Raw genomic sequence first — 27,773 nt, forward strand, 5'->3', positions numbered from 1 at the left:
AAAAAAAGTCTCCGCTAATTCACCCCAATTAGAAACCTCCTCCTGAGGCGGGGCTGCCACCCCGGCGCGCCACTTCGCAGCAGCAGCCACCAGGGGGTAGTGGCCGCCGCGGATCTGGGACCCGGAAGGAGCGCGCGGCGGCTCGGCCATCGCTTGCTCTCGCCTGGCACGCGGCTCTCGGCCGTGGATTAGCGCAGCTGGGGACGTGGGAGGCCGCGGGCCCCGCCCCCGGCCGGCGGCGGCCCAGAGCGGCAGTCGGGACTGCGAGCGGCGCGGAGGGCGCGACCGGCTGGCCGTGGCGGCGGGGTGCGCGCTGCCTTCCGAGCTCCAGTCCGCGCGCGAGGGGGCTAGGGCGCGGGCGCGGGCGGCACCGCGGGGCCCCGTCGGACGGGCCAGGGCGAGAGGGCGCCGGTCTCGCGACCGCCCGCCCGGGGCGCCGGGACCATGGCGCTGCGCGCCCGGGCGCTGTATGACTTTCGGTCGGAGAACCCGGGCGAGATCTCGCTGAGGGAGCACGAGGTGCTGAGCCTGTGCAGCGAACAGGACATCGAGGGCTGGCTCGAGGGGGTCAACAGCCGCGGCGACCGGGGTCTCTTCCCGGCCTCATACGTGCAGGTGATCCGCGCCCCCGAGCCCGGCCCGGCGGGCGACGGCGGCCCGGGCGCCCCGGCCCGCTACGCCAACGTCCCGCCGGGCGGCTTCGAGCCCCTGCCCGCCGCGCCGCCCGCCTCCTTCAAGCCGCCGGCCGACGCCTTCCAGCCGCTGCTGCAGCCGCAGCAGGCGCCGCCGCCGAGCACCTTCCAGCCGCCGGGCGCGGGCTTCCCGTACGGCGGGGGCGCCCTGCAGCCGTCGCCCCAGCAGCCGCTGTACGGCGGCGGCTACCAGGCCAGCCAGGGCAGCGACGACGACTGGGACGACGAGTGGGACGACAGCTCCACGGTGGCCGACGAGCCGGGCGCGCTGGGCAGCGGCGCCTACCCGGACCTCGACGGCTCGTCGTCGGCGGGCGGCGGCGCGGCGGGCCGCTACCGCCTGTCCACGCGCTCCGACCTCTCGCTGGGCGCGCGCGGGGGCCCGGCGCCCGCCCAGCACCACGCGTCCGGGGCCAAGAGCTCGGCCACGGTGAGCCGCAACCTCAACCGCTTCTCCACCTTCGTCAAGTCGGGCGGGGAGGCCTTCGTGCTGGGTGAGGCGTCGGGCTTCGTGAAAGACGGCGACAAGCTGTGCGTGGTGCTGGGGCCCTACGGCCCCGAGTGGCAGGAGAACCCCTACCCGTTCCAGTGTACCATCGACGACCCCACCAAGCAGACCAAGTTCAAGGGCATGAAGAGCTACATCTCCTACAAGCTGGTGCCCACGCACACGCAGGTGCCGGTGCACCGGCGCTACAAGCACTTCGACTGGCTGTATGCTCGCCTGGCCGAGAAGTTCCCGGTCATCTCGGTGCCGCACCTGCCCGAGAAGCAGGCCACGGGCCGCTTCGAGGAGGACTTCATCTCCAAGCGCAGGAAGGGCCTGATCTGGTGGATGAACCACATGGCCAGCCACCCGGTGCTGGCGCAGTGCGACGTCTTCCAGCACTTCCTGACGTGCCCGAGCAGCACGGACGAGAAGGCCTGGAAGCAGGGCAAGCGGAAGGCGGAGAAGGACGAGATGGTGGGCGCCAACTTCTTCCTGACGCTGAGCACGCCGCCCGCCGCCGCGCTGGACCTGCAGGAGGTGGAGAGCAAGATCGACGGCTTCAAGTGCTTCACCAAGAAGATGGACGACAGCGCGCTGCAGCTCAACCACACGGCCAACGAGTTCGCGCGCAAGCAGGTGACGGGCTTCAAGAAGGAGTACCAGAAGGTGGGCCAGTCCTTCCGCGGCCTCAGCCAGGCCTTCGAGCTGGACCAGCAGGCCTTCTCGGCGGGCCTCAACCAGGCCATCGCCTTCACCGGAGATGCCTACGACGCCATCGGCGAACTCTTCGCCGAGCAGCCCAGGCAGGACCTGGACCCCGTCATGGACCTGTTAGCGCTCTATCAGGGGCACCTGGCCAACTTCCCGGACATCATCCACGTTCAGAAAGGTAAAGGCTGGCGCCTGGAGAGCGGATGACGCGGAGTGCGGGGGTTCAGGCCGCGAGGGGTGACGTGGACAGGGCACCAAGGTGGGTTTCAGGCCCATTGTGCAGGTGTGGGAGGGGGGGCGGAGCAGGGACGAGGATGGCTAGGGACTTTTCCCTGGAGTGTGCGACAGGTAGCTGTTTCCTTCCGGCATCCTCCAGGCCGGGAGCGGGCACTTGCCCCAGGAGAGTCCTAGTGTTTTTACGACAGTGCTGTCATTGTAGAGTTCGGATCCTTGGATAAGGAGCTGCAGTCTTGAGGCTAGGGTAGAAGGAACAGGAAACCCAGGCCTTGTTAGGCATGCGTTTGAACCCCGCGGTGTCACTCAGCTGTGGGTATCAGAGGGCCAGGGAGGAGTGGGAAGAAAGGGTGCCTGCGAGGTAAGTAAATCGGACTCTCCCCCTGCACCCAGCTCAGGCAGGGCCTGCTGCCCCAGAGGAACTGGGATGGCCTCTCTGCTCTGGGACAGCTTACGGGACTTCTTGTGTAGACTTCTTGTTTGCAAACCTGGTCGAAGGAATAAGGGGCTCACGCTGATTTCAGGAGAAGCTTGGTCGCTTTGAGTCGGCAGTCTGTTAGCCAGCTGAAATTAAGAACACGATGAAAATAGCGTGGGCATTCTACGGAGAACACATGGAGTATTGTGTCTGGGAGCGAGCAGTGCTGCTGGCATCCCAGGGTTTGTCTCGTTACTGTTAGTTGTCAGCGTGCCCCACTTTAGTTAAATAAGCGCCGGCATTTGCAGATTATTATTATTTTTAATAGAGTAAATGATAGCCGTAATGCCTGTCCTGACTGCACTCTGACTTGATGGCTTGATTGAGAGGGGATGGGGAGCTGCTGGAGTTTGAGAGGCCTGGGGAGGGTGGGAAGAGGCAGCCGTCTAGCCCGGCTTGCACGGGAAGCCGGGCCACACAGGTCTGCCCTTTGGTGCTGAGGCGCCCTTCCAGGTGGGCCGGGTGCTTGGTGAGCAGCCCTGACCCTCGCACGTGTCTTTTCTGTGTGTTCCTCCGCATGTGAGGCCGTCAGACTTCTGGAAACAGTCTTGCTTCTGCTTCCTTCCTCTGTTTCTCCTCTCCTCCGGTTCCAAGTCTGCGACCGGCCCTCTGACTGTCACTGTGGGAGGGGGCAGGGGAATTCAGATGCTTTGCCCTAAGTCTGTGGTTGCTGCTAAAATACAACAAGCTGGGTATCTGCCTTAGCAATTTTAGTAGCCAATAGAAATTTCATGCAGTTTGTAATTGGTTAATGCAGTCCAAAATTGAATTAGCTGTTTGAACAATTAGCTTTTTGAATTAACTTTTTGCTGTTGGCATTTATTGAACCTGCATCTGGGTGTTTCTTTTCCCTTTTTTTTTTTTTTTTGCATAAATTGTTGTGAATCCTTGGCTTTTTGGCTGATGCTGGTGGAACTGACTTTTTGAGCTATTTAATGCAGAATCTTAACACTTAAGTTCCATTGTATTACATTATGCTGGGCTCTCGCTGGCCCACTTCTTACACATTCCTGTGACTTTATGCAAATAGTTGAAGCTGGGCAGAAGCAAGAGATCTGCAGCTGGAGGTAGGGATTCCTGCACCAGGTTGGCATCACACAGCTTTTGTCAAGTACCCTGCTGTTTACTGTTAAACCATCTGTTTGGTTTTTTAGTTTTTAATCCCAGAACTAGAATTGTCTCTTACTCCTCGGGATTTGAAAACCCTCCATCCTTAAAGCAGTCTCCTGTTATGTGATTTAGACAGGTTCAAGGGTACCAAACACAGTCCCTGGGAACCTCGGAAAGAGCACCAGTGGATACTCAGTGTCGTTTGTTTCTGTCGTCGCCTGGGTGTGTGATGTCCAGGGAGCCAGTGTCCCCAGATGACGTGTCCTTAGCCCGTGCTGCCATTTAAAGCTATAGTGTGCAATACATAAGGCTGAAAGCATTTGCTTACACCCAGTGTTTATGGGGAGGCTGGTGGCGGCGGCGAGTATCTGAAGCCAGGCTAAAGCTTCCTGAGCGTGTGGTGAGCAGCTCAGCTCTTGCCCCCATCACTGCGCAGTTGCCGAGGAATGGGTCTTTAGTCTGGGCACTCAGGGATTTTGCTTACTGGATCTCAAGGCATAATCATGTCAAAGGTGTCACTATGGCTTGTGAAAAGGGAGCACCAAGCAGGACAGGTCAGAAACCTTTAGCAGCATAGTTTCTGTTCTAAGCACTTGGCTTACAGTTTATATTTCAACTTTGGAAGAAATTCTAAAACATCAGAAAAGTATTTTATCTCCAGAATTTTACTTGTTCAAAGTGAGAGAAAAATAGTTTTACTACTTCCACATTTTACGTTTGTAATCACCTGTAAGGAGGTCCACATTGAAAAGAGGTAGGCTGTGATTCAAAGGTGCCTTTTAATTACTAAAGCAGTTAAGGAGGAGCGTTTATGAGACCTGTTGTTAAATTCCTAGGGGAAAGGAAGCACCGTTAAGCTCCTCCGAGCATTGTTCTTACCTGGAAGATGCTGTGTCTGTGATCCATGTGTGGCTGTTCAATGTTAAAATCAAGTAGAAGGGAAAAAGCAGTTTTTCAGTCACCATAGCCCCATTTCCCGTGCTTGACAGCTGGTGGGACACGTTTTGGACAGCAGCCTGGCTCTTCCATCCTACGGGGATCTGTGATAGAAAGACTGGCTCTGGTTTAACAATTAACTCTGTAGTAAGTCTCTCCTCCAGCCAATTGGTTATCTTTTAATGACCTTTCCTGTAGTTTTCTTTTTAATGAAAACTGGGCGGGGAGGCAGGTCCTGTCAGGCACTCAGGCTGTGGGTGACCTTTGGGTGCTGTGTGTACACCCCCTGCCTGCAGCCTATGTTCTTGTCCCATTCAGGAACCACTGGGCCCCTGGGTGTGCATGCATGCCTGAGGCCCTCCTGGTAAGAACCCAGCTTGGTGCAGGGTGAGGACCGAAAACCAAGACACCATGCATGTGGTAGGTCAGCATTTTCCTAACCGTATTCAACTCGTAATGGTTTTGGTGTGAGTGCTTTCTACAGGAGTGAAGAAAGCCATGTGTCTGCTTCTGCGCAAAGCGAATTGTGGCTCGTCAACGGATGAGGTCTTAGACCAACAACCCCACTTCCGTTACGGAGTCCAGTGGCGGGAGAAGGCAGTTCCAAGTAGTCTACAGTGCATTCTGTAGGAATCAGAGCTTGTTTTGGTTTTCTGCTTTGACGGAACACAGGAGTCCCTTAAATTCTTTGTTCCTAGGCAGCTTATTGATCCCTTAGGTAGCATTCCCAGGGCTGTCAACGCCATGTCGTCCTGGGGTCTTGACTGTTTTCTCGAAATGGTAGCATCTTCTGCCTCTGTGCTATGCCTGCCTGTAGCACGCCCTGGAAGTGCTGTTGGTGGTAGGTTCGGAGAGGCACACAGAGCATGTAGTTCATCATCAGGTTCTTGGCATATTCAGCCTTGTTTCCAAAGATATCATTAACCTGCAAGACTGACTAAAGCTAACCCTGATCAGGCAAGTTGCCATGATTTAAAAGGTTTACATCGACACCTGGTGACCTGTTGTGAGAGGGAAATACTGTACAGAGTTAGTTTATGAGAAGCAAGGGTTTCATGAACAGGGACGAGATGGCCAGAGGGAGTCTCATAAAGTGAAATGTCTTTACTCCAAAGTAAAGGTATAAAGCCGAGTTAGATCGCTTTGTTGGTAAAATCTAGTTTGAGCCCTGTGAAGGGGACCAAGGTAAATAGATAGGCAGTCCAGTTTTCTTTGTTCTAAATGGAATATGCAGTCTGCTGTGCTGCTCTCCAGGTGTTCCCGAGGAACCCTCTTTTCAGCAGCAAAGTGGCAGGGCTCCCCATCTTGCTAGGTAGAATTTTACCATTGTGCGCCCTAGAGTTCCCTGCAGGGCAAGGTAAGAGGGCTGCAAGGAGACCTTCCCTATCTCTGCCCCATTCTCCTGGGGCTAAAAATAGCCCTGAGAGGGCGGTGCCAGGAATAAGGGTGAAAAGATCTAAGAAGTTGGGCTCTTTACAAACTCATCTTTATTTCAAAACCTCTGGGCTAAAATTCCTCCCTTTTGTTTTAGCTCATCTTGAGCCCCGTTCGTTCTCCTGGCCCCTTCCACGCCCAGCTGTTTTGGTAAAGAGACTTCAATTCTAGCCTTAACCTTTGGCCCAGTTTGTATTTTCTTGGTGAAAATGAGGCAACCCTTAGAACTCTGGAAACAGATGAGTCAGTTCCTGGGTTAAAATGTCAGTGTTACCAGCCAAGGGCAGCCGTGGTCATGAAGCCAGGTGGGGCGCTGCTCTCTGCACCCGGCCCATGGCGTCTCAGTGTGTTTTGAGTGGAGACTCACCGGGAAGCCCAGTTACACAGCAGAACTAAAAGGACGCTGAGGACGGCGCTCCCACCCCAGTCCTCCCAGGAGCTCCTGGAGCCCGTGGTGCCCTTGGCCTTTGCTCTTTGCCTGGATACATCATCTGGTCTGGTCATCTTAAGGCTTCCAAGTGTGGTGGCAGAAGTCCCAACACCTGAGAAGTTCTGTGGCTCGCTCACAGATGTGCCACCTCCCTTAAACTGTTTTTAATTCGGGTTGAATGAAAATCAGTTGTGGCATTGTTCCTGTTTTTAAATCAAAGTCTAATATCAAGTTAGCTTGAATATGCCATCTATTGAGAAAACTCCCTGCTGTCATTGACTAAATGATCACAAACTACACTGCTGCCTTAACTCTGCTTGATGCAGTTAAATGCAGGAGACAGCCCAGTCTGGAGTCTGCCTCCACCGCCTGTGCCTGTGGGATGGATGGAGGGGACTCTGCTGGATCCTCAGTTCTAGGATTGGTGATAGACACAGGTCAACCAGCTGGGGCAGTTCACTGTGCCAGGCTGCTGAGAGTGTGCGGCCAGCCCACTGCTGGAGAGAGCGCCCACGTGCGCAGAGACAGGACAGGCCCAGGCTGTGAGGGAGCTGACTTAGCCAGGCCAAGAGGTCATGCGTCAGGGCAGCCTGTCTCCAGCAGCGTGGGGTCTGGTGGGCCAGGGCAAGGGTGTTGGGAAGCTTGGGACAGGAATTTTTACCTCTGAGCCATAGTTCTGTTGTTGGTGAAGGGCAAGCACTTCCTTCCACGGTCGTTGTGAGGATCAGATGTCCTGGTTCATAGAAGCTTCTCTCTAAATGTTTAATTTTGAAAAGTGCTTTGGAAAGGAGAGGTACTGTCCTTTCAGGCACAGTTCCACTAGTCTTTTCATCCCTTCCCACAACCTATTACCACCAGAATTGCAGGCAGAAATACCAGAGTCCCAGGGAGGCATCAGCATAGCAATTAAATGCTGTGTTTTAGTCACTTGCCCTGTAGGGCACACGGAAGCAATGGTTAACAGAGGGACAGATTGCACTTTATTGGAGTCCAGTTTGTTGTTCACATTAAAGAGTTTACGTAAATTATCTGCTGCCGGTCTCGCCCCACCTCCTAATCAGTTGGGTCCCAGCACAAATCATTCCCGCATTTCTGAGCCCCAGCTTCTTCATCTATAAATATGAAGTTCATGGTTTCCTGAGTACCATTTTCTTGGTTCTTTTTTTTTTTTTTTTTTTTTTTTTTTTACTTTTTAATAGCATCATTTCCACATTGGAAATAAAATACTCTTAAGTATGCAGTAAACATTTATACATGGTCTCAGGCTGCTTTCAATGGTGTTTTGTCTGCTTATGTGTGTCTGTAAGCTGGGAGCCTGAAAATCCTTTATCACCTGATGTGAGAGAGCAGTTGTGACTGTTTAGTTCAGATCAGCAAACATGCACCTGGCGCTTACCCTGCCAGGTGTGTTGAGTGCGCTGGTGATTAACACCTGGCCTCCTGCCCCTTGGTGAGGGTCCCCAGGTGTTCTGTAGCTGCAGTGTGGTGGGGCAGCTGAACAGCCTCTCCCTGACCTGAGCGAGGGATGTTATTAATACAGATGATTGAGGTTGGCACTGCTTGCAATGTTGGCATCCCATATAGGCACTGGTTGCACTGGCTGCTCCACTTCCGATCTGGCTGCCTGCTCATGTGCCTGGTGGGAAAGCAGCAGAGGATGGCCCAAATGCTTGGGCCCCTGCACCCACGTGGGAGACTTGGAAGAAGCTCCTGGCTCCTGACTTTGAACTGGCCCAGCTCCAGCTGTTGCAGCCATTTGGGGAGTGAACCAATAGATGGAAGATCTGTCTCTCCCTTCCCCGCCAACTCCACCTTTCAAATAACATAAACATCTTTAAAGAGAAAAATAAAAGTACAGATGTTGTTTACTTTTCCTACCAGCTGATCAGACCTCATTTTGAGCTCTAAATCCTATCTCCTTTCCCAAAGTAACAGCGATCTGATGTTGCTCATGTGTATCTATACAGCTTGGTTACTCTTCAGTAGGAAGGAGCTGTAGCCTGCCTGTGGTTTCTGCTCCTTTTCTTAGAACTTTTGCTCTCTCTCTGCGATTTGACTTTTCTGCTGAAGAAATCTTGTGTGTTATTCAGAGGGAGACAGTAGTGAAAGAGGGAAGCTAAAGCCATTTGAACTCATTCCTAGGACTCCCTAAGGGATAAGCTTTGTTTCCAAGCCATCAGAGTGCAGGCACTATTATAGACGCCATGGTTGGCACCAGAGGCCACAGCAAAGATCACTACCCTCTGGAGCTTACCTTCTAGCAGGGTGGAAGCACCCAGCGGAAACCAAACAGCAGTTCAGTTACATCGAGTATAGGAGGATGATGCATGTCCAGAAAAACAATGGAAGTGGAGCAGGGAAGGAGGGCATGGGAGGCAGGATGACATTTGGAACAGTGTGAGCCAAGTGGGTTTCATGGAGAAGGTCTGACCTGTAGGAAATGAGGAGTTGGCCAAGCAGGGGGTGGTGTGTGTGTGTGTGTGTGTGTGTGTGTGGTGGATGGAGATCCTTTGAGGCAGAGGGTCCTGCTGGAGCAAAGGCCCTGGGGTGGCAGCTTTGAGCCACAGCAAGGAGGCCAGGTGGTTGGAGAAGAGGAGGTCCGGGAAGGTTGGATTTGTAAGGTCTTGCAGGTCTCTGGCAGGACTTGCAATAAAAGCTCAAATGAGAGGGAAGTCACTGCTGGGCTTTGAGCCAAGGGACCAAATCCAGCTGGACTTTCTAATGGCCTTAGCTTAGTCGTGTTGACAACAGAATGGGGTGGAAGCTGGAGCAGGGAACCAGTAGGAGACAACTCCAGGAATCCAGGTGAGAGCTGATGATAGTGGCATGGATCAGGATGGACACAAAGGAGATGGAAGGGAGTGGCCCACTCTGGAGGTATGGTAATACAGAATTAGCAGGTTTTCCCGAAGGAGCAGGTGCGGTGTGTGAGAGAAAGAGGAGTCATCCAGGGTGATGCCGCAGCCTTTGGCCTGACCAATAATAAGTATGGTTGTAACAGGGACAGAGGTGTGGGATGGGCAGTCAGGACTCGAGTCTAATCCTTTTATTGTAAGTAGGATGGCTCCTGCATTTTGCCGTACACTCCCAACCCTACATGAGCACACACAAGCCCAGGATTGGAACTCTTCCTTTGTGTGAGCCACTTGGAGCTTCGCCATTTTCTGGGTAATTGTCTCATGCAATACTTGGTGTCGGTTTGTGTGGGTCCTGTTTTGTGTCCCAAAATGATATAGTTGCACTGTTCTGTACATGAATAGCAAATACTTGATGGATGCTTGTTTAATTAATGAAGTAGATGCTGAATAACCACCTTCTTGGTTGATTTTGAAGTACTTCTGTGGTTTCTAGAATGTTACTGTTTTCCTGTCTGGATGATAGCAGAGTTTAAAAGAGAACAGCAAATAAAGATAGGATCTGGATATATCTTATGGATGAAATCAGTAATTAACAAGTAAAAGTTAAGTGTCTATGAAATGACATTCTGAGATTCAATGGGGGAAGGACTCTGAAAATGCTTTATGTGTGAGAGCAGTAATATCCACTGTGTGATTTCACCTTGTATTGGTTCTTGGTGTCGAAACTTGTATCCGTGCACACACTTTTTCCCCCACTTTTGGTAAGCGTTTGTACTGTTGCTGGGGTTCCTTTTGCTTAATTCAGAGCATGAAATCCAGAGAGAGTGCATTCACCTGGTTTGACTTGGATACAGGGGGCTCTGCGCTTACGTATAGGGCAGCGGGCACCTGCCCTCAGAAGGCACAGTTCCGTAAGGGTGCACAGGAGTGTGGAGGATGGAGAGAGTTGTGTGTTGGAGGCCTGGGGGGAGGGCATCTGGTGTTGCCCTTGGATAGATGGATAGGTGGTCACATTGGGTTTTGGGAGGAACATAAATGGAAGTTGACCTCCTGGTCTTGGACATGCTTTAGGAAGGTATGAGAAGCACATGATAAGCTGGTACTCAGTGCCCAGGCCAGTGAGGGTGACTGACCATTGAGTAGCTGGCACCACGCAGTGTGACACACACGGTCGTGGACATGTGCCATATTGGGGGATAGGATGGAACAGGGCATAATTAACCATGGGGATGGAAAGGAAGGTCAGGGTGGCTTCTTCCAGTCTCAGCCCAAGGAGGGTTTTGCAAACAAGGGGAGTTTGCCAAATTGGCTGAGCCAGGGCATTGCAGGCCAAGGGAACTGTGTTTGCAGAGGTCAGGGGCTCAGTCCTGGCTGGTCGCAGAACCAGTGGTAGAGTGGTGACAGGCTGTGAGGCGGTCTGCGCCGAGAATCTGTTGAATCAGAACTCAGGGTCATGCTGCCTGGACATTAGTGTTTTTCAAAAAGCGCCCTGCTGTGCTGTTTGTGCTGCTGGGTGTAGAGCCACTGTTGGAGGTGACAGAAGATCACACAGGTTGTTGTTATGGTCAGGTCTTCAGATGGACAGGTCCTGGGGGCAGGGGTAAAGGGTGGCTTCAGGTGAAGTGAAATGGGGATTTTTTTTCTCTTGTGCTGATTCAGGCAAGACTTGAAAAGTCCTAAATAGAGATGGTGTCTGTGCTGGTAGGGGAGAGAGACAGAAGGGTGTAAAATGACCTTCAGACCAGGGATGGCGGAACACCAACGCGCTTGGAGGTGGCTTGCACACTACAGCCTGGGCGTCAAATCCATCCAGGCTGTTCGTTGCCACACTGGAGCTAAGGATGGTTTTTATAATTCTAACTCTAAATGATTCCATTATTAATGGTTATATAAGTACCTGCATAACGACCCTGATTTTGCTTTTTGACCTGAAAAATCTAAAATATTGGGGCTGCCTGCAATGCTGGCATCCCATATGAGCCCTCATTCGAATCAGGGATGCTTTACTTTCTATCTAGCTCCCTGCTCATGTGCCTGGGACAGGAGCAGAAGATGGCCCAACTACCTGGACCCCTGCCACCCATGTGGGAGACTCAAATGGGGTTCTAGGCTCCTAGCTTCAACCTGGTCATCCCTGGCTTTCGCAGCCATCTGGAGAGTGAAGCAGTAGATGGAAGATCTCTCTTTCTCTCTGTCCTCCCTCCCCCCTTTTCCCTCCCCTCCCTCTCTGTAACTCTGCCTTTCAAATAAATCTTTTTTGAAAAAATTTGAAAACTTTAATTATTATCATCTGGCCCTTAAAATGTGTGTTGACCCTTGTGCTGGAGAGGTAGGATAGGGGAATAGGCAGGTTAGGGGAGTGGATGTGTGAGGGGAATAGTAATTGTTACTGTCGGTTGAGTACTTACTGTGTGACAGGTAGTGTTGGGCTGAACAGCTACATTATGTCCTAATTCTGGGCCTGAGCATGAAGGAAGGGTGGTTGTTGGATGGGCAAGGGCCAGGGAGGTTTGCGCTCCTGCCAGCTTGGCACTCTGATGTCTTTCAGCCCCTGCTTGCTCAGGTGCTCTGTGGCGCAGCCGTCTTGTGTGAGATTCATACCTGTGTTAGTACTGTATGGTGTTAGTTCCCAGTGTTTTTAAGCATGATTAGCTGTTGTATTATTTTCTAGGGCTGATAGGACAAATGATCGCAGACCAGGTGATTCTGAACCATAGAAACTTACTCTTTAGGTTCAGAGAGCTGGAAGTGTGACAAGTGGGTGTTAGCAGGAACGTCTCCCTGCACGGGCTCTAGAGAGACCACTCCCTTGCCTCTCCTGGCTGCTGCTGGTTGCTGGCATTTCTTGATGTTCTTTGGTCTGTCAGTGTATCACACCAACCTCCACCTCCCTCTGTTTCCTTTGTCTCTTGGCAGTCTCCCTGCTGTTCTGTCTCTGTGTTTTCTCTCTCTTTTAAACTTTTATTTCTTTTTATTGAGAGGCAGAGACAGTTCCTGTGTGTTGGTCTACTCCCCCAAATGCCCGCAATGGCCAGGGCTGGGCCAGGTGGAAGCCAGGGACTCTGTTCTGGTGGAAGGGACTCGTGTACTTGAGCCATCATGGCTGCCTCTCAGGGCACGCATTAACAGGCAGCTGGACTGGAGGAAGAGCCAGCACCGATACACAGGCACTCGAGATGGGATACAGGCATTCTCGAGCAGGGTTCCAGTGCCCGCCCCCAGGACCATTTTTCACTCCTAGAAAGAGGTGTTATCCCCATTTGGTGACTGAAAACTGAGGCTCGGGAAGGTTGTGATTTCTAGGATCACACAGCTAAGGAGGAGAGTCAGAATTGTAGCTCCTTTTGTGCTGTCACTTGGACTGGTGCCCCTTACACGACTATAAGTAGCGTGCATGCTAGGGGTGAAAATTGAGTTTTGGAGCCAGCATTGTGGCGTAGAGGGTAAAGCCTCCACCTGCAATACCAACATCCCATATGGGCAGCCATTTGAGACTGGGCTGTTCCACTTCCAATCCAGCTCCCTGTTAATGTGCTTGGGAAAGCAGTGGAAGTTGACCCAAGTGCTTGGGCCTCTGCACGGGCATGGGAAACCTGGAAAAATCTCCTGACTCCTGGCTTTGGCCTGGCCCAGTCCCAGCTATGGTGGCCATTTGGGGAGTGAACCCCCCGGCCATGGTAGCCATCTAGGGAGTGAAACAGCAGATGGAAGATTTCTCTGTATCAAAACGTTTTGTTTTCTAGGCAGTCACCAGCTATTAAAGGCTTTGAACTAAAGAGTGGTATCTTAATGTTAGAATAGCTAATATATTTTGAGGATTCACTATGTGCAGGCATGGTGCTGCGTGTTTTGTATTCATTACATCTTTTTAAACCTTATGGGGGCTAAATACTTGCAGGCTCTCGGAAGTCCTTCCTGTTAGATGTGTACAGAGATAAAGAGGCTGTTAGCAGGTGCTTTTGAGACTGCTGCTAGATGGGGTGGAGCCCGACGTGGTGAGGGGCTGGCTCTCCCAAGGAGTAGCGTGTTGCCTTTAAGTGTATTGCTTAGGTGATAGGAAGCAGTGACGCCCATCATAGAAATAGGCAGGCTAGGAAGAGTAGGATCAGAGGAAAAGAGAAGGCATGGAGCTGAAGGGAATCTTAGAAAATGCCTGTTGTCTAGGCCTTTATTGTGCTCAGTTATTTGTGATTTTCACAAAAGCCACCTGTTGTGTATCGCAAACCATCTTTAAATTCCAGTAGGTGCCGGCATGGGTAATTGCTAAGCTTTCATGTTTTATGACTCATATTTCATACTATTTTAAAACTGACTGTGTTTCCAGGTGTTTTGTTTTTTTGTTGGTTATTTTTATGATCTCATACAAGGAAGTCCACATGTGGCCAGAGAATGCCACGCAGGGAAGCGGGAACACCACAGACTGAGAGCTGTTCTTGGGGTTAGCGCAGCCAAGGTAGGAAATGCCCACAGAGCTTAGTGGTCCTCAAGTGCTATGAGGGGCCACTCGTGGTAGCCACAGTGGGCACCACGGATGAAGCAGTACTGCTGCCCAGCTAATCCCAACATGGCTTATGTAGCAGTCTGGACCAGCGGGGCTTATATTTCACCTAAAAACCAGACATTTGGGAAAAAATTTTTTTTTAAGATCTATATATTTTATTTGAAAGGCAGAGTTACAGAGAGGCAGAGAGAGAGCGCGTGAGAGAGGTCTTCCATCCACTTGTTCACTCCCCCAGATGGCTGCAATGGCCAGAGCTGCACTGATCCAAAGCCCGGAACTTCTTCTGGGTCTCCCATGCGGGTACAGGGGTCCAACGACTTGGGCCATGTTCTACTGCTTTCCCAGGCCATAGCAGAGAGCTGGATCGGAAGTGGAGCAGCTGGGACTCAAACCAGCATCCATTTGGGATGCCAGCACTACAGGCAGCAGCTTTACCTGCTACACCACAGTGCCGGCCCCAGAAAAAATTCTTGAAAGCATGAAATGCATTACCTATGGCTCTATCAGGTGCCTTCCCTCAGCCTAGGATCCTGGGAGGGTCCTGGGCTCAGGGCCACAGGACTATTGCTGACCTTATAGAGGGACATGTCTGTGTAACAGCTTCAGTTTAGATTTCTCTCAACTTCTCTCCTTCGTCTTCCTAGAAAAATAGAAACCAACATTTCGCCTTAATTAAAGAAAGTTGCCAACCATCCCTCTTCTCTCTAGGACCTTTGTGGTATATCAAAGGTGCCCTGAAGTGTTGGCAGCGTGCATACATCTGAGTGTCTCGTCCTGATTCGTGTGTGCAGACCGATAATCCACACTCACGCACCAGGCCACGAGAGAATCAGGGACTGAGGCATTCTCCGCCATGGTCCTCAGCCATCAGCTGCATTCTCTGAATGTCACACCGTTCTACGGATTTTATCTTACAAAATCAGTAATGTGCTTTAAGTTTTATTGTGTGTTCATCATCATGTATGTTATTTCTACCTCATTAACATTGCTGATATAAAGTCTTTCAGAAAAGTAATAGTATGTGCTTTTCTTTTCTTAGTCTCAGCTTTTAAAGTCGTCTTCTGTATTTGCTAGGCAAATCAACATTTTCACCCTTGTAACCAGACTGCTGAATTACACACTGTCCTTACAGAAGCCTCTTGAAATGCTCACCCTAGTAATTTTATCACATAGTTAATATTCATTGTAGGCTGAAACACAGGAACGCTTATACATACACATATATGTAAAATTTCCTACCAAGCCATGGCTTGTTTTACCAAATGAGCCACAGGAGACACCATTATGTGAATCCCCTCTTCATTTTTGGGGCAAGGTGCACTCTGTGGATATGTGTGCCTGGCGAGCATGTTTTCAGACAGATGCACTCAGTGAGTGTTTTCATTCGTATTGAATGTCAGTCTGTCCTTACATATGAAGTGACTGCTGATTGAAGCTCTCAGGGCTACTTAATTGGGATGTAATAAGGCTTTTACTTCGGACAAATTAGTTACAACTTCAGGTCCAAACCAAGCTTAGAGGCCTGAATTCTCATTTAATTTGTTTGAATGACAGAGAAAGCATGCACACTCCTGTCCAGTGGTTTACTCCCCAATTCCTGCAGTGACTAAGACTGGGCCAGGGCTGAAGCCACGGCACAGGGGCACAGGAACTCAATCCAGGTTTCCCATGCCAGTGCAGCAACCGAACTGTCTGATCCAACACGGTGGCTTCCCGGGGTCTACCTCCAAGACGCTGGAGCCAGATACCCAACCCAGGCACTCCAGTGTGGCACGTGGGTCTCTTACCAGCTAGGCTAAATGCCCACCACAAGACCTGAATTTTTTAAAATAATAAGCTAGTTTTCTTTTTTGTAAGTTATGATCCTTGTCTTGACCCTCTGCCCTCCTTGGTACAATGGTTCAGAAGTGCTCTGTTACTTGTTACATTCCCGAATCAAGACCGAGTTTTCAGTTAATTTGCTTTGATAGTTCTTGGCTTTAGGGACCTTGAGCGCTCCAAAAAGTTGCTTTCGCTGCCTTGAGGTCAGGATGAGTGTTTGCTCAGAGTGTATCAGTCTGCTCCAGTCTGCATGCGGGTGGTGTGATCTGCGGAGGGAATGAAGCCTCTCAGAGCCGGAGTGGTCTGTGTGCTGCAGGCTTCCGCGAGGGCGGCTGCTCTGGTGCGCTGGGCTGCGCTGCGCTGCGCTCCGGGCCGAGGCTGAGCCTTGGGGCTTTGAGGCCCGCACTGGCAGGGCAGCCTCTGTCAGGCTGCGTACGAGGGCACTGCCTGCGATGGGCAGGCCTAGGGTCACGGGAAGGCTGGATACCGCTAGTCAGATGATTTCATTTCTCTAGCCTTCACTTTGCACCCCGAACAACAGGGGCCGTGACTGCCCATCCTCCAGGGTGAAAAGAGGAATTGAGAGCCGCCCAGCGCAGAGTGCGGTCTGGTGGCCGTGTCTGGCACATGGTGGCCTTTGCCGGTTAGAAGAATCTAAAAAGGAGCAGAGACAGGAAGGGTAGGCGAGTGGGTGGAGGCCGAAGGGAGGAACGGGGAAGGATGAGGGTGTGGACAGTGATGGGAAGATAAGAAATGCACCAGATCTCCGATTAGCATTTTCTTTCTACATTTTACTTGTCTCAGGGAATGAAGAAAAACAGGCCGAGTCCAGTGGTGAGCAGCTTCTGCTTGACTGGCCAGCTCCTGTTCGTCTCCCACTCAGCCACTTTGGTTTCCTGGGGAAAGGCCATCTAGTCTGTGTTTTTGGCACATTCGTGATTCCAAAATAATAATAATAATATGTATTATATAATATTACAATAATTAGTATTATTATTATGCATTTTCTGGAGAAAATGTAGGCCTTGGATGCCTGTCCTTTAGTGCTGGGCCTTCTGAATAATTGGTGTGGGGGCAGCACGTGCTGAGAGTCGGAGATTTAGCCGAGTTAAGGTGCACCAATTGCAGTGGCTGGAAGCCCTTCGGGGCCGAGGAGGTGGCAGGGAGAGGGGGACCTGGGAGGCAGCCAGACAGCTCCTTCAGAGGAGCCTGGGTTGGCCCGGGTAGAAGGAGCTGAACAGCACGAATGGGTTTTCCCCTGCCTCATTTCGCTGGGTCAGAAGTTTCCAGGAAAGTGAGCCGCGGAGGAAGGCAGTGCGCATGCGCATGCTGGAGTCCAGCGCTTAGCCTGCGGGGTGCACCCAGGCAAAGAGGACGCCGGGTCTGTTCTCCTCCGGTCAGAGAGGACAGGGTGCCAGCAAGATGCGGCTCCGGTTTAATGACACGCCCTGTAAATACTGGGATGCTTTTGAGCATGGTGCTGACTTCCTGGATGCTGATTCGTTGCTATGAGGGCTCTCAGGTTCTGAGCTCATAAGGTAATTTTATTAGTGAACCTTGTTTGGTTTGGTTTGGTTTTGTATTCATTGCAAACATGAGTAATGTAATCCCTCTAAAATTGAGTACATGTGTATTTTATAATACAAGAGCAGTGATTGTTTATTGCTTTGCTTTGTCCAACCTGAGCATGTTTGGAAACTTTGTAAGTCACAAAGAAAACAGGTGGGAGAGAAGTGGTGGTGCATTTAGGACCTCGGATGTATGTGGAGCTGGGTTTGGGGATGGGAAAGGGGCAGAGTGCCTCTTTTGGGCCTGGGCAACTGCAGGAAGTGTGGGATCGAGCCCTGTTTTGAGTTTTGCATGTGTACAGTCAGTCGGAGATTTTATAGTGAACAGGTCCTGAAGCAAAGCAAAAATACTGGTTTAGTTTTCCTTTTACTTCTCAAAATATGGAGAAAAGGATCCTCTCTTTGGTAGACAGTGACAGAGTTGAGTCCTCATCACGTCTTTTTTTTTTTTTTAATGATTTTAATTTTTAAAAGGATTTATTCTATTTATTTGAAAGGCAGAGTTAGAGATCTATTCACAGGTTCACTTCTGAGAAAGGGGGAGAGAGAGAGAGAGAGAGAGATCTTCTGTCCATCCACTGGTTCGCTTCCCAAATGGCTGCAATGGCCAGGGCTGGACCATGCTTAAGCTGGGAGCTTCTTCTGGATCTCCCACGGGGGATGGCCCAGGCATTTGGGCCATCTTCCACTGCTTTCCCAAGCACATTAGCAGGGAGCTGGATTGGAAGTGGGACTGCCGGGACTCGAACCAGTGCCCATATGGGATGCTGGCACTGCAGGCGTCAGCTTAACCCGCAGTACCACAGCGCTAGCCCCATCACCAGACTTAATACACTGACTTCCAGTTTTTGCCCATGAGGTGGGAAGAGGGTCTCCTGCCTGAGGATGCCAATGGAAGGATTCAGATTGGCACCCAGGAGGTGTGGTAGGGTCAGGAATTAGCATTTGGGCAATTCATTGTACCAAAATCTCATCTAGGGTCCTTTCAGCTTAAAAAAGTAAATAAAATGTGGGAGTCCACTCAGCTCTGCTTGTCCTATAGGGAGTCCTGCAGGGTGGACTGATGGGGCAGCCTGGAGGCCCTGTTCCTCCTTCAGGGATACAGTCTCAGCCGTTAGTAGTTCCTGAGTGAACTTGACATGCTGGGGAGAAATCCTCATGATTCATCAAACTAGCTAGATAGTGAATTGTGTTCTCACCTGCGCCTCATCTTTGTGGAATAGACTTGGAGCAGGGGCTTCATCCACGTCCCTCTTTGTGTCTTTGCCCTGGTTCCCTGGGGATGAAGCGACTGAAATGTGTCTAAGGACACCCTCCTGGGTGACTTTTGTCTGGCTGGGGACCCAGTGAACCATGTGGTTAAACTCTGTGACCTCACTTTCAGTAAGACTGACTTCTGCCCTTTAGACGTACCTGAGGAGTTCATTTTCAGCTGTGTGACTTGGGGAAGGAGTACAGCTCCATGTGTCAGCTGCTTGTGAGCAGTGTTTTCCCCAGAACCAGACAGTTGCTACTTGAAATTTTTTTAAAGATTTATTTATTTATTTGAAAGTCAGAATTACAGAGGAGAGCCAGGGGGATGAGGGGGTGAGAGAGAGCGAGAGAGAGAGCGTCCATCCACTGATTCACTCCCCCAATGGCCACAATGGCTGGAGCTGGCCAAGCTGAAGCCAGAAGCCAAGAGCTTCTGGGTTTCCCATGTGGATGCAGGGGTCAAGTACTTGGGCCATCTTCTGTCACTTTTCTAGGCCCATTAGCTGGGAGCTGGATCAGAAGTGGAGCAGCCAAGACTTGCACCATTGCCCATATGGGATGCCTACACTGCAGGAAGAGGCTTATTCTATGTCACAGCGCCAGTCCCTTTGTTTTATTTTTTAAGGATATATTCACTCTGCTCTGTGTTGTCAACCCCTTCTTATTTAATCTCAGGATTTAATACTTGCCTGCATCATCTTTCTGTAATAAAAATGTCATGCCCATGTTGTTCCAGGTACAACTCATATCCGTCTCAGCCCAAGAAAGTTCTATAGCTATAGACTCACATCCCCACATTCTCTGATGGCTCCTTTTATTTATTTATTTGTTAAAATTGGTGCCCCCACCTGAGTGTTATGTGCTATTTTGTTTATTCTAACAGTGATGCTTTTGCCTCAGACTTCATTGTTTAATTGTTCTCCCTATTCTCTTATTTCCCTTTTCCATTTGAAAAGCAATGTGGTGGCAGTGAAGCTTATGAGGGGCTGGGGGCCTGCTGGGAGGCGGGGTTCTCCTGAATTAGCTGCTTAAAAAAGTACAGCGTTTGAAATCCTTGCCTGTTTTTTGTATTGATTCCATGATAAAAATGTGTGGTCTTGTTCATTGGATTCTGGGCACCATTTTTAGCCTTTATTTCCACTCCTCTGGGGTTTGGTAAAAAATGCAGTAGGGCTGAGAGAATGCTTCGCAGAGATGCGGTGCTTTGTTACAGCTCTGCAGCTGGCTGTGTTGTGCCTCTGCCGTGATTCCTTAAGCAGCTCCAGATTAATTTTTCAGCCATCCTGCAGGCAGCAAGCCTGTGCTGAGCTACCTCTGCCCTAGCAGTTTCTTCTGCAGCCTCACAGTCCTCCCCTGCTGGTCTTCACTAGGATCTCGCTCTTGCTTTTCTCTTGATATTTAAAATTTAATTTTTTAAAAAAATGCATATTTATTTTGTTTGAAAGGCAGAGAGACAGAGACAGATCTTCCACCCGCTGGTTCATTTTACAAATGCCTGCAACAGCTGGGGCTGGGCCAGGCCAAAGCCAGGAGTTCATGTGAGTGCCAGTGACCCAACAACTTGAGCCAATACTGCTGCCTCCCAGGGTGTGCATTAGCAGGAAGCAGGAATCAGAAGCAGAGTTGGGACTTGAGCCCAGGCACTCTGATAACGATATGGGCATCCCAAGTGGCACTTTAGTTGCTGTGCTTTAAAAATTCTAAATATGATAAGATATGAAGTCTAGAAATGTGTACAGAATTCCCAGTTGAGAATTGTCAGGTCAACTGTGAGGACAGAGCTATTTGTAAGAAAACCCAAATTCTAGTTGTAATAATAATAATATTTTACATCTAAGCAATGCCTGCAATGTTTCTATTGGAAAAATATGTTCCCATATTTCCTCTTGTATGAACTGAGGTTTAGGGGCCCCGTGAGGAGAGGGAGGATGGGGGAAGCTTCCCGGGAAGCCTGGAGAGGGGTTTTACATACTCACCATGTCTTCTGACTCAGGGCAAATGAAAGTTGGGGACCTTGCAAGGAAGGTGCAGGCACAGGTGCATGGGGGGTAGAAGGGAGTATGGGAGGCCACGGAGGCTGGGAGAGGAGGCAGCAGCTGGCCTCCAGCACCCTGCTCTCACCAGGCCCACTCTTGCCTGTTCAGCCACTGATTCCTTTTATAAATATTTGTAGTATTTGCTTTGAAGTCATTGGCGCATTTGGACCCCACCTGGGCATCTCACTTGCAGGCTTCAAGGTCACGTCCTTGATGTCCTTGTATAAATGGCAGCCCCTGCCTATTGTGAAGTTGCAGTGAGGGTTGGAAACCATCTAGGCAAAGTGCCTGCCATGTATTATTACTCCATGGACTGCTCTTCCGTTCTTTCTGCCTGTATGACCCAGGCGCTCTGAGTATTTTCTGCTGTGATGCCAGTCACCTGTTACCTGGGGTACCTCCAATCAAAATCAGGTGAAAAATTAGTCAAATCTTGTTTTTTTGTTTGTTTCAGTTTCCTGTTCTTGTCGCCATTTTTAACCACGGATTTCAGAATTTCCAGTTTCAGTCTCATGTTTTGAGATTTATTTATTTTTTTTGTCCTTTAGTTCTGCCACTTTCTTGGGTCGTCTTGACTTTTTGGGTCATTTTGACTTTTATTTCTGTGAGTAAAATGTGAAACTTGCACAAATAGAATGAAGGTAAATGTGTTAGAAGAGGTTTTTCTTCTCCTTGCTGGGGAGAGGTCTTGCTCTTTTTGATTGGATCCACAAGCAGGCGGCCTTCAGTCTAGAACCCAATCCGTGTCTCTGGCAGGTGACAGGGACCCAAGCATATGCTGTCACCTGCTGCCTCCCAGGGTGTGTGTTAGCAGGAAATGGAATCAGAAGTGGAGCCGGGACCTGAACCAGGCACTCCAGTATGGGATGTGGGGATCGCAAGTGGTTGCTTGGCTGCTGAGCCACCGGGTCACCCCTCCGATATCCTGAAGGAGATTTGAGGAAATGCAGAAACAGGACATCTCCCTTTCATCTTTAGGTAAAACTGAGCGTCGCTGAAGCAAAGCTTTCTTGCTCCTTCCTCCTCCACACTGGCTGCCTTGCTTTCCTGTGGAGTGGGTGTTCCCAGGCTGCCCTCCTGGGTGTCCTGTTTCTTTCTGCCCACTCATCTTTTAGTCTGATTTAGTAAGAGTGGGCGCTACATGGAGTTGGGAAGTTTGCATTCCTACGCTGGCTGTGTTCATGTGATCGAAGCTTCCCAGTAACCCATGACTAATCCATTTCCTACCCTAAACACCCTCAGCCTTCTGTGTCCTCAAATGACCATGCTTCTGCGAGAGGCCACCCTCAAGCAGCCCGGCCAGGACGACTGGTGCCCACCCCCAGATGAAAGGCTAGCCCTCTTCTAGTGCCATTCTAAGTCATCATGAGGACAGATTTCAAACCCACTGATCCTTGTGGCCCCTGGGGAAGAAGTGGCGAATTCTTCCTGCTGCAGGCTCTGGGTGTGGGTGTCCTGACAGAAGATGGGGTCAGAACCAGGCGCGTGTGCCGAGCTCTCTGTCTGCATCACCAGGCCCTCTGGGTCCCGAGCACCACAGCTCCGCATTTAGTCTGGAGGAACAACACATGGGCCTTTTGCCGGCCTGGAGAAGCCTGGAGAAGTACAGCCTCTAATTGGAGGCTGGTGATGTATGCCAGGCACCCTCCATGACCCTGACATAGTTTCCAAAACATAACCTGAGTCACTACTCACATGTTTCAGAGGCTGGCTCTTGAGGAGCCTGATACAGTAATCGCTCAGTGGGACTTGCTGAGGAAGTGGGTTTGGATCCTTCATGGGGTTTTGAAAACATTTTTAGTTAAAGGATTTATTTTCATTATGTTTGAAAGGCAGAGGGAGATCGTCCATCTGCCTGTTCACTCCCCAAATGTCTGCAACATCCAAGGCAGGGCCAGTCTGAAGCCAGGAGCTTGGTCTCCCATGTGGGTGGCAGGGACCCAAGTACTTGAGCCATTACTTGCTGCCTCCCAGGGTGTACATTAGCAGGAAGCTGGATCACCAAGACTGGAACCTGGTACTCCAGTATGAGATGTGGGAGTCCCAAGTGGGGACTTAACCACTGTGCCATATGCCTGTGGATATTTTATATCTAACTCTCTTCAGTATATGTGAATGTGATGATGGCCTCACAGCTTTTAGTTTGTCTTTTTAAAGATAATTCCTTGCAGCTTATTGTCTGAGTAAGAGCATCTATACTTGGAAGAGATGAGAAATACTACAGATACTTGGTCAATATGGCAATATTGATACCAGTATAGATACTTGGTCAATGTGGTGTTTTCAGAAGCCGTGAGATTCCGTCCTTTTTTTTTTTTTTTTTTAAATGAATTATGTACAGTCGTCACTTTAAATTCCAAAGGACTTTAAAGCAGTTCAGGTGAGTATTTACAACTCAGGATTCTGTTTAATGTGTAGCGGTGCCATTGGGATATGTGTGTATGTTTGAATTTGTTATTGTTTTTAACTGCAGGAGCTCTTACCAAAGTGAAGGAGAGTAGGCGCCACGTGGAGGAGGGGAAGATGGAAGTCCAGAAGGCCGACGGGATCCAGGACCGCTGTAACACTATTTCTTTTGCCACTTTGGCTGAAATCCACCACTTCCATCAAATTCGAGTAAGAGACTTTAAATCACAGATGCAGCATTTCTTACAACAGCAAATAATATTTTTCCAAAAAGTGACCCAGAAGTTGGAAGAAGCTCTTCACAAATATGATAGTGTTTAATGACTGGACATTGGATTGTGGACTTCTTTTTTTTTTCCAGTTCAAGGATAATTCTTCAGCAGAATAAAAACTGCTATCAAAGAGCTATTGCCAACTATCAGTGGTGGTACAAGGATGGTTTTGTGTTCAACTGAAACCCAGCTGAATATATAATTATGTAGGAAAGAAACAGTTAATATGGTTATATAATAGGAACAGTACCACGCATTGTAACTAAATTATACTATGTATGCCTACACTACCATTGTAACTTTTGGAATAATGATTATACTATTTGCCTTATTGCTTTTTCAAGTATGGGTATTTTAGTGCATACTTTGTAGACCTCAAAACCCATGAAGGGTCTCAAAGAAGCTGGCTGGATCCAAGCCTGCTGCGGATGCCTTTTTACTCTCATAGATTGGGATTACCTAAATTCAACCTATTCTCTGTTTACAAACTCCAACTAGAGCAGCTATGCGACTTTGTGCCTTTAGACTCTTGGTTTTTCTTTTCTCCCCCCAAACCTCCCCTTTTTAAGTAAGCCACATCGTCTCTGATTGAAAGAGTGAAAGACCAGTGCATACAATGACAAACTGATGATAACCTCATGTTGGCGGTGGGGTTGGGATGGGAGGATCAGCTGTCATCAATTTGCACAGCAAGCGTTATCTCCTGCTAAGATGCTGGTGAGTGCTGAGGAGGGAGACTTGAAGTTCATCTTTGGGTGCGAAATCCATTAGGGAAGACACGGTGCCACCTGCCACCATCTTCCCGTAGACGCGACAGTAGCATAGCCTCTTCACACAGGTGTCCTGAGAACTTGGCGTGAAGATTTCAGCAGACTTGTTTTGCGACAGGCAGAGGAGGAGTCTGATCAATCAGAGGATGCAAGTACAGGATCAGTGACAACACACACTCGGTTTCAGTTCTTGGATGGGTTTGGTTTTTCTTTTTTTTTCTCTTTTTTTAGATTGAAGATTTAATACTCAGTTTTCTTTTTTTAATGGATCTACACTGTTAACTGATTGAGACTCCACTGTGATTCACTTGTTTACTTAATCAAAAACTTTCAGGGATGTCTGTAAATTTCAGTGTTATATGTGATGCAAAGTGGTGTTGGTTGATCTAAGGAGGGACCAGAAATAATTTCTACTATTCCAGATGCTGAAGGAAAAAAAATAATGATTTATAATGTGTTTTAAATAGTATTCCTAAGCCCCCACCCCGCAGGACTTTTACCCTTAAAAATTATTTTAAATATATTCTTTTACTGTTTCAAGGGAAATATAAATGGCTGATAAATACCAAAAAGATTCAAAAGCAGCTTAAGTTAAAAAGCACAAAGAGATTGCTGGCTTGACGTACCAGAATCTCAATTTTTTTTTTTATAGTTGCTGAGCTTAATAATGTGATTCTTGAGTTTACAGATTTCAGAACTGTCACTGAAAGGTTCAAGTATGTACTGTTTCTATAAAGTTGATCTTCCGCTGCCTCAGAAACTCCTGGGTACTGAAATGGTGACCCAGAAGTAAAGGGGTTAGCCTGAGCTGTTGGTGAGTGGTGATGAGACCGGAAGGGGTTCCATCTGCGGGTAGTCACGACAGGGAAAGGTTACTGGAACAATTACTCAACAGCACATTTGCTCTTTTGAAAAAGGAATCTCATGGGTTGGATTTTTCAGATCAAATTATTGTAATCTTGAGCATTGGTCAAAATTTTGTACCTTAGCTTACTGAGAGCCAGATTTCACATCACGTGGCTATGTCTTTACTACAGATACGTGCAACTGTCACCAAATATGTCGTTCTCTAAAATAATGTTTTTCATCTGTTGCAAAAGATAGTTCTATAAACAAAACTGATACATAAAAATATTAATTTTATTGCAGAAATTTGGAGGTTATAATTATAGCATTTAATCTAAGTTTGAGTCTGTACGGGACAAGTAAGCACTATACTTTTCCAATGATTTGAAAGTCACTTTTATATGCCTTGTTCTTTTGATGGCAGTTTGATTTTTTTTTTCTCTTCTCTCTTTTTTTTTTTCCTTTTTTTAGTAAAATCAGTAAATTTGTGCAATGGTAGCATGGAAGTTATTTGAGGTGTCCTGTATGTGCTTTAGCCAGGGTGGACATAGCTTAAGTTTGAAAAACATAAAAATGAAAGTACAAGGAAGTAAACAGTCACACTGCCTACTTCTAAGAGAATGGAGTTTCTTCATAACTACTTGCCGTTACAATGCCACTGATTCACAAGGGGTTAAATTAATTCTGCTGGGTAGGACACCAGAATTATTAGTGTTCATTTTCATCTAAGATCTTTACCCTCTAACGTTCTTGGTCCTATTGAAACATTTCAGTATATAAAAATACTGCAATGTTAATACCCAAGAGAAAAGCCATTATCATGTGAGTGCTGGTCAGGGTGATCAGTGTGGGACAGATTTTTTTTTTAAATAAAGTATCATACCCTTCATGCCATAATTTGTCTTTATTTCTGTACTTTGTGATTCTGGTGTGCAATGTGTTTGTAACGTGAGAGTGCACTGTACCTGAGCCTGCTTTGGGTATTTTAATGACAGATGGAGTTGATGATGTGCTGTAGCTGTAATGCAGTGAGCCTGGTTCTATAGCCAGCCACTGTAGTCCATTACGCTTGCAGGTTGTTGTAGCTGAAGGTACAATTCACACCTAGCATGAGGGAACATGAAACTTAAAGCCAGTGCACATAGACTCAAATATCACAGGAATCTGGATTTTCTGGATCTTCGCTGATGGTTGTCTCACATTTACTCCTAATAACACAGCAGAGTTTTAAATGGAGAATTTCCATTGTCTTACATTGTGCTGCTGTTCTCATAATTAGAGACTTGAAAAATGTTCTGATCTGTCAAGTTTGCAAAGCTTTTGTGTAAACCTCTAAATGTCATTCATTAGTCATTGTGTTGGCCATTTTTCCCCATCTATGTCTTCCTTTTTTCAGAATGAAACACCATGTCTGATACCTTTAAATCCGTATGCATTATCTAGTTTTCTCATTTTCCCACTTTTTCTTGGGCTAACAGAATAAGTAAAACAGGGTATTATTTATTTATTGGCTAGAAATGTTGGATATTGTTTTTATTTTCTTCAGAATGTTATGATTAGCACAGATCAGCTGTGTATGTCTTTTAAAAAAATAAACAAAGGTTGCTTTATTTCTAGGCTGCAATGGGATATTATAATTTTTTCTCCATTCGTCAAGGAGGCATTTATTTAATGTGAGACTGACACACAAAAGAAGAGCAAGTTCTCTGTCTTCAGCTCCCATCTCTAGTGGCCATGTAAATAGTTCCTTTGAAACACATTGAAGCTGTATAGCTATTTTGATAAATTTAAAACCATGAGTGTGTTAAGTGGTCCCTGTGGAATCTCTGCTTGAGTTAGGTGCATCAGTAATTCAGCATAGAGCAGTCACCTGTGAGGTGTTTTGCCATAAGTTACCATGAGCCCAATCCCAGTGCATCGTAGGTACTTGAGTAAAGTTCTCCACACATTCTGTTTGTTGCCAGAATCGGGCCAGCCTTGACCTTGCATAAGCCTAACTGTGACCTGGTGCATTCCACAAGGGGCCAAAGCATCATCTGGAATCCAGCTTGCACCTTGGTTGGGTGATGTCCCCTGATACTTGATCCTTACACCCTTTTATCTCCTGGTGGTCTGGCTTTCGTGGCCCCTTCCAGTATCTCTCAATAGCCCAAGCCGTTGTTCAGTTCACAGATCTGCTTGGATCAGTGTGGATGCTTGTTCCAAGCTGCACGGATCATTCATGGTCTGGGAAGACTATGAAAAGGAGATGTTCTCTTAGAGTGTGCACGGAAAGAAAGGAGCGGTTGCTGCCTCTCTAACATGAGCTTTACCTGATAACCCTCACAACAAGCTAGGAGAAGTATTTCATGTCCAGCTTAAATATAAAGTTTTCATTTTATTTGAAAGACAAAGATACAGACATCTTCCTTACACTGGTTCACTTCCCAAATGCTCCCTGCAGCCATAGCTGGGCCAGGCTGAAGCCAGGAGCCTGCACCTCCATCTAGCTCTCTTGGATGGCGCCCACGCACTTGAACCATCATCTGCTGCCTCCCCGCATGTGTGTTAGCAGGAAGCTGGATCCGAAGCAGAAGGACTCAAACCTAGGCACTCTGGTATGAGATGCTGCCATTCCAAGCAACGATTCAGCAAGCTGTGCCACACACGTGTCCAGTGTCCAGTTTATAGAAAAGTTAAAATTGGATCTAATACCTTTTACCCAAGTTCACACAAATTGAGTGATGATGCTGAGATCCAACTTGAGATGTGGCTTAAGTCTGTTCTTTTTAAACTGGATTATACTGGATGCCATCTCCCTGCTTTTCAGAACTCGCCTGACCACAGTCCACTGCTGGACTGATAGGGATCCTGTCGTTCTCTGTGCACTGGGGGCACACAGCTGCAAAGGGAGCCTCTCAGAATCTCTTTGCACCCATTGTTGCTG

General features: G+C 48.6%; 1 protein-coding gene across 10 annotated transcripts in view; it reads left to right on the plus strand.

The window, feature by feature from the left end:
* The first annotated feature begins 229 nt into the window (after nucleotides 1–229).
* SNX18 (sorting nexin 18) overlaps nucleotides 230–27,773 on the plus strand; it is a 294,655-nt gene continuing 267,111 nt past the window's right edge. For 5 of the 10 annotated variants that reach the window (XR_016220187.1, XR_016220185.1, XR_016220186.1 and 2 more), the window contains exon 1: nucleotides 243–2,071. Coding sequence is in view for 2 of the 10 variants with exons in the window: in XM_070056707.2 (XP_069912808.1) it covers nucleotides 445–2,071 (1,627 nt within the window). In the remaining 8 variants the exon portion in view is untranslated. Of the gene's footprint in view, nucleotides 2,153–22,894; nucleotides 22,934–23,026; nucleotides 25,745–27,773 lie in introns of those variants that run through there. The other 5 variants (XR_016220188.1, XR_016220190.1, XR_016220189.1 and 2 more) reach the window with 4 other exon arrangements.

Source organism: Oryctolagus cuniculus, chromosome 14 (assembly GCF_051225735.1).
Source record: "Oryctolagus cuniculus isolate XC-2025 breed Fujian yellow rabbit chromosome 14, ASM5122573v1, whole genome shotgun sequence".
Classification (NCBI taxonomy): Eukaryota; Metazoa; Chordata; class Mammalia; order Lagomorpha; family Leporidae; genus Oryctolagus; species Oryctolagus cuniculus.